Here is a 6,016-nt window from a genome sequence, read left to right as displayed (position 1 = left end):
GCTTTCATAGTTTGCACTGAAAAGTCAGCTGTAATCCTAATGGGTTTTCCTTTATATATGACTTGTTGTTTCTCTTTTGCAGCTTTCAGTATTGTCTCTTTGTTTTGTACGTATAGTGTTCTTACTATGATGTGCCGTGGAGTTTCTTTTCTGATCCTGTCTGTTTTGTGTTCTATATGGTTCTTGTATTTGTATGGGCATGTCTTTCTTTAATTTTGGGAAATTTTCTTCCACGATTCTGTTGAAGATCTGGTCCATGCCATTATCTTGAGAGTCTTCTCCTTTCTGTATGCCTATGATTGATAAGATTGGTCTTTTTATGGTGTCACAGAATTCCTGCATATTCCATTCTTGTGATTTCTTAAATGTTTCAAATCTTTGCTTGAGTGGCCTAGTTCGTCCACTTCATCTTCCAGTCTTAATACTCAGTTTTCCATTTCATTCATCCTACTGGTGAGGCTTTCTTCTGTCATTTGTAATTGGCTTACTTTGTGTTTCACTTCCTTCTTCATTTCAGCCTGAGTATTCTTCAGTATTTCTAACTCTTTTCTGAATTCATTCAGAAGTTTATCCCTACCTTCCTTCAATTCATTGATTTCTTTTTTTGTGTGTTCCTTAAATTCACTGAATTCTTTTATCATGTTTATAATTATTCTTTTGAGTTCCATGTCCTGCATTATCTCTAGGGGGTTCTCCCTGTACTTCTTTAGAGGACTATTGCTATTTGGTGGCGATATGTTATTTTGGTTTTTCATGTTATTATTTTTTCTCTGTGATTTTGACATGTGAATTTCTTTTGTAGTTTCTGATTCTTGTGTGAGACTCAAGGCTTCAAGTTTAGGTTTGCTTCTTTTTGTGAACTTTATGTGTTTTTGTGGTTTACTTTTGGGGCATGAAAAGCTGGTTCCTCTAACCTTCCCATTCTCTCTTTTGATTTTATATTGGTGGGCCAAATTGCTTTTGTCTTGAGGAGTTCCTACAGAAGCCCAAGTCAGATGAGGATCAGATACTCTCAGGCTTTCTCCTAAGGTCAGGATCCCTCCAGGAAAGAGTTTCGCCTCAGGAATTTGGGGGTTGGACCTGCCTGGGAGAGGAGCCCAGGAAATATGCTGGTCTAGGGCAGCTGGTGGCCGTCCTGCCCAGAGTTGAAAGGAAGATGGGGGCACGAAGGGGCCTCAAGGGCTCCTGTGGACTGCCTTGAGGAGCTGGGTTGGTGTGGATGCAAAGGATCAGGTCAGCCCAGGCATCCAGGAAAGAGGCTGGAAGGTAGTGCAGGCCCAGGGAAGTAGAGGGCGGTGAGGGCGGGCCCAGAGTGCTCCTGGGAATCTGAGGCAGAACTGAGTTGGTCTGGATGCAAAGGATCAGGAAGCATTGATGGTTCCCCAGGTGTCTGGGGTCCCAAGACAGGGAATGGAACAGGACCCAGGCTAGGAGGAGAGACCAGCGTGGGAGATTAGTGTGTTAATGAGGCTGGGGGAGTCAAGGCTCAGAGGGCAGGATCGACTTACCTCAGAGAGAGAGGCCTCCTGGTCGGAGAGAGGTCTGTGGGTTGAGTTCTTTCGTTTTTAAAGCCATGTCTGGGCAAGAAATTTTCCTTGCCGTACAAGTCAAGCTTTCACTGAATACCTTCAGCAGATCAGCTTATGGGACTTTATAATAGTTGTACATAGCTGATTACAGTTCTATTCCTATGCAGGATGACTCTTTACAATCCAAGACTGAATCTACTTGTTTTAATAATTGTATACCAACACGAGGAAGAGCAGGCTAGTATGTATTTTACATATATTCATGTATATTTCACAGCTGTTTATGGTGTAATAAGAAATCGAGGCAACTTTGGAGATGTTACTGTATCCTGGGTGGTTAGTCCAGACTTTACACAAGATGTATTTCCTGTGAAAGGAACTATTTCTTTTGGAGATAAGGAATTTTTAAAATATATCACCATTTACTCCCTTCTTGATGAGGTAAGGACTGCAAATATAAACTTTCACTTGACTTGTAATTGCTTAATCATAAGTTTTGGCAGTTATTTGTTTGGTTTATCTTTTTGTGATGTTTGTCATCAAACCCAGGGCCTTTCCATATCTATCACTGAGCTACGCCCCCAGCTCATTCATTATTTTTATTAAATAATTAAATATCTGATAATATTCTGGTTGATTAAAGTATGTGATAAAGAGCTCTGGTGTGACATTGATTGACTATAAGGCAAAAGAACAATGCCATTTTAGGAGTTCATTAAAAACATTCGTATTTTTACTCTCACAATTTATGTCCATTATATTTCAAGTATTAGGGATTCAGAGTTGTGAGATGAACTGACTTGTGCTTAGGCACTTTGAAGAGAAGCCATCTTGAAGGAATTCTATGGCATATTCTCAACATCAGGACCCAGTACATAGGGACCATGAGCCCAATGTAGTGATGCTTCATCTTATTTCTGTGGTACATTTTTAGCATCAGGACCCTGGTCATAGGGAGCCCAGCGTGGTGGTGCTTCATCTTGTTGACAGTAAAGAGAACTTTCCCAAAATGGAGGCTTAACCTTTCTCAGGGGGCTGCATAACTATAAAGGCTTGTACTTTTCCCTTAGAACTGTCCCTCAAGAGACAAAATTCCACTATTTTTTTCTGTTTTGGAATGGGGAGAAGACTGCCTCACGCAGATAACATGAAAGAGAAATAATGTCCATCTGGGGATATACAGACTCAGAAATAGGGCTCATCTTCCAATGGGACATGGAAGTAAGGTCTTCTGACCTGGGCATAGAAAACTTTAGTGACCATTTTAGAGGCCTTGGAGAGCTAACTGGGCCTAGTAACTGTTAGGGGTTCTGAGGGTGGTATATTGTTTCTCTGTTCAGTTTTTTTTTCTTATAGTTAACTTGTTTCCTTTTTTTGTACAGAAATGATATAAACTATATGGTATGGCTATGTTTTCCTTATGTAAGGCAAAATATCTATATTCTTCATTATATTTTATAGTCACAAAAAAGTGACTGTTTGGATGAATGATATTAAAATAATTTTAGGGGAGTCTGAATCTCATAGGAATGCTTTTTAAGAAGCTTTTGCCTTAAAAATGAAAATAAATATTGGTACTATTACTTGAGCTTTTTTGTTGTTTTGTTTTTTATCTAGTCCCCAGCTGGACTAGAACTCACTATGTAGACCAGGGTGGACTCAATCTTACAGAGATCCACCTGCCTCTGCCTACTAAGTGCTGGGATGAAAGTCATGCATTACTTGAATTTTTTTTTTTTTTAAGAAGTAATCTCATAGGCATATATGATATAAGTATATAAATATAATTAACTTGACTTACAGTATGTATTGTTTGCCAAAAGATTCCAGAGGAAATGGAGGAATTTTCTATTACCTTACTTAATGCCACTGGTGGAGCTGAAGTAGGAAACAGAACAACTGCCACCCTCAGGATTCGAAGAAATGATGACCCCATTTATTTTGCAGGTGGTATTGCTTCCTGGATTGAGTGGGTTTATATCTTTCTTAAACTCTTAATTCTCTCTTAAAAAGAATTATTGACTGAAAACTTTTAGTAATGTAATCAATGCTATTTAAATATAATTTCATGATTCATTTTATGGTTATATTCAGTGGTTGAGTTTAAACACATTCATCTTAAAAAGCTGAAACAAAATGTAAATAGTGTAAGGAATTTGGTTAGCTTTACTCCCTCCAAGGCGTTATCCTTTCTTTGTGCAGAGTAGAACGTGCTTCCTTGTGATCTCTTCTAAGAGTCCAAATCGATTCAGGGCTTGCTGTTGTTCCTAATGGTGGCCACCTGCCATAGTAACTGATGCTTAGTGGATACATTAATTGAGTATTCTCCATTTTTGCCATTTTATTTCCTTCTTTTCAACTATCTTTGCCCCCCTGAAGCATCTCTTAAGTTTGTTCATAAAACTTAGATTTCTAATTCTCGTAAACCTCTTTTTTATAAGCTGTATATGTGTGTGTATATTATATACACACACATCTACATCTACATCTACATCTACATCTACATCTACATCTACATCTGCATCTACATCTGTGAAGTTGTTGATGTAGGCACTTCCCGAACCTCTTGGATTTTATTTATTTCATTATTAGCCCTCAGGTAATAGGCAGTTAATGAATTATTCTTATGTGTAGCATTTTGCTAACTCTTGTGGCAAAATAAAGCAAGAGATAGCTGGGTCTGTTTTCAGAGAACTAACTTTCAACATGTGGCATATTAAAGCAGTAGGCAAAAAGTTCAAATCCTATGTAATTTACTGACAAATTGGACTTCTTTGGGCATTCGGCAAGGAGGAGGTCAGTGACTCTTAAAATAATCAGAGGGTCTCATGTCAGAGGGGAGCACAGCTGATTCTTTAAGCAAAAACTGCAGGATAGGGTTTTCTTGTGGATGGCAGGGATAAATAAGAGTGATCTGAAAAGATGTGAATGGAATCGGATAGGCTCATGTGCTCCTTTTCTCTATGTGTTTCAGAACCTCGAGTTGTGAGGGTCCAGGAGGGTGAGACTGCCAACTTTACAGTTCTCAGAAATGGATCTGTGAGTGTGACCTGCACTGTCCAGTACGCCTCCATGGATGGAAAGGCTTCAGCACAAGAAGGAGACTTTCTTCTTGTTGAGAAAAGAGAAACCCTTGTGTTTGAGGTTGGAAGTAGAGAGCAGAGTATATCTGTATATGTTAATGAAGATGGAATCCCAGAAACAGATGAACCTTTTTATATAATCCTTTTTAATTCAACAGGTAAATAAACGCTATTGTTATGGTTGATCTGTCCCTTCATCATTGGCTGAGTAGTTGTACCAGCTAGACCTTTACTATCTTCTGGGACTGCTCATGAGGAAAATTGTTTGCTTTGTTGCCTTCTTGAGTAATGGGATGAGAGATTGCTGTTGAACCTTCATGTGCTATGTAATTAACTTCTATTACTGTGATAAAATTCTGGGAAAGTCAAATTACAAGAGAGATTTATTTGGGTTCATAATTTCAAGAATTTTAGTCTGTGGTATCTCATCTACATTGTTTGAAGCTTGAAGTGAGCCTTCAAGCATCGAAATCAGGAAGGTAACACATGAGTGCAGTCATCATCTCTGTCTTCATTCAGATTTCTTCAGTTGTCCCAGTAATGTCCTTTTTAGCAAAATGATCATTTTGTAGCATTCCTCACTGGAGTGAATTATGCATTGCATTTAACTATAATGTCCCTCTAATCTCTTCAAACTGAAGAATTTTCTTGGTCTTTCTTTATGATCTCAGCAGTATAAAACCACAAGCTAGAATGTCCCTGTTTTTTTTTCACTTGAAAAAATAATTTATTTAGAATTTCATACATGCATATAAGGTGTTTTAACCAAATCCAGGCCCACCCCCTCCCCTCCAACTTCTCCCATATCGCCCCATCACTTTTTTTCTGATAAGTTCATGTACTCTTTCTTCTTTTATTATTATTATTTTTTTGTCTTTTTGAGACAGGGCTTTATGGGGCTTTTTGCTACCCGAACATACTCTAACATTCCCCCCTCTGAAGAGGTAACCCTAAAATCTTTTAAGTATTAGATACAAGCTTCCAAATACTTTTGACGTTTTTGGGCTTGGAACAGAGTATGTTGCTCACAGGCCCAAGAACATTTTGACTTTTAGCCAAGAAATTGGCTATATTTCTTTGGGGTATTTTTACCCTAACTGCCTAGCCAGTTCCTACCTCCTATTCTTATCACGCCATCCTCTGAAGGGGTTACTCAAATTGCCAATAGGGAATAGGGACGCCGACTGCTCTGGCTTCTTACATGTTGAACAAGGACGCAGGGTAAGGCAATTGGAGTACCCCTTCAGTGGGTCTATCTAAAAGACTTCCAAATTGCATAACTCTTGTCTCTAAGGGGAGAAGAAAGTCCTTGAATCATGAATGGGACATGTGAAGAAGTAAAAGCAAGAGTAATTAGCATTACAAGTTCTAGACAGGGAACTAGAAAAAAGTCAGAACAGGGCA

General features: G+C 38.7%; 1 protein-coding gene across 1 annotated transcript in view; it reads left to right on the top strand.

The window, feature by feature from the left end:
• The window catches only part of Adgrv1 (adhesion G protein-coupled receptor V1), a 595,268-nt gene that overhangs the window by 30,360 nt on the left and 558,892 nt on the right, over positions 1-6,016 (top strand). The window contains exons 14-16 of the mRNA XM_008829347.3: positions 1,807-1,970; positions 3,353-3,476; positions 4,504-4,770. Coding sequence (XP_008827569.1) covers positions 1,807-1,970; positions 3,353-3,476; positions 4,504-4,770 — 555 coding nt within the window. The remainder of the gene's footprint in view (positions 1-1,806; positions 1,971-3,352; positions 3,477-4,503; positions 4,771-6,016) is intronic.

Source organism: Nannospalax galili, unplaced genomic scaffold (assembly GCF_000622305.1).
Source record: "Nannospalax galili isolate Female #2095 unplaced genomic scaffold, S.galili_v1.0 scaffold173, whole genome shotgun sequence".
In the NCBI taxonomy this organism is placed as follows: domain Eukaryota; kingdom Metazoa; phylum Chordata; class Mammalia; order Rodentia; family Spalacidae; genus Nannospalax; species Nannospalax galili.
This window is presented reverse-complemented; position numbering and strand designations above follow the sequence as displayed.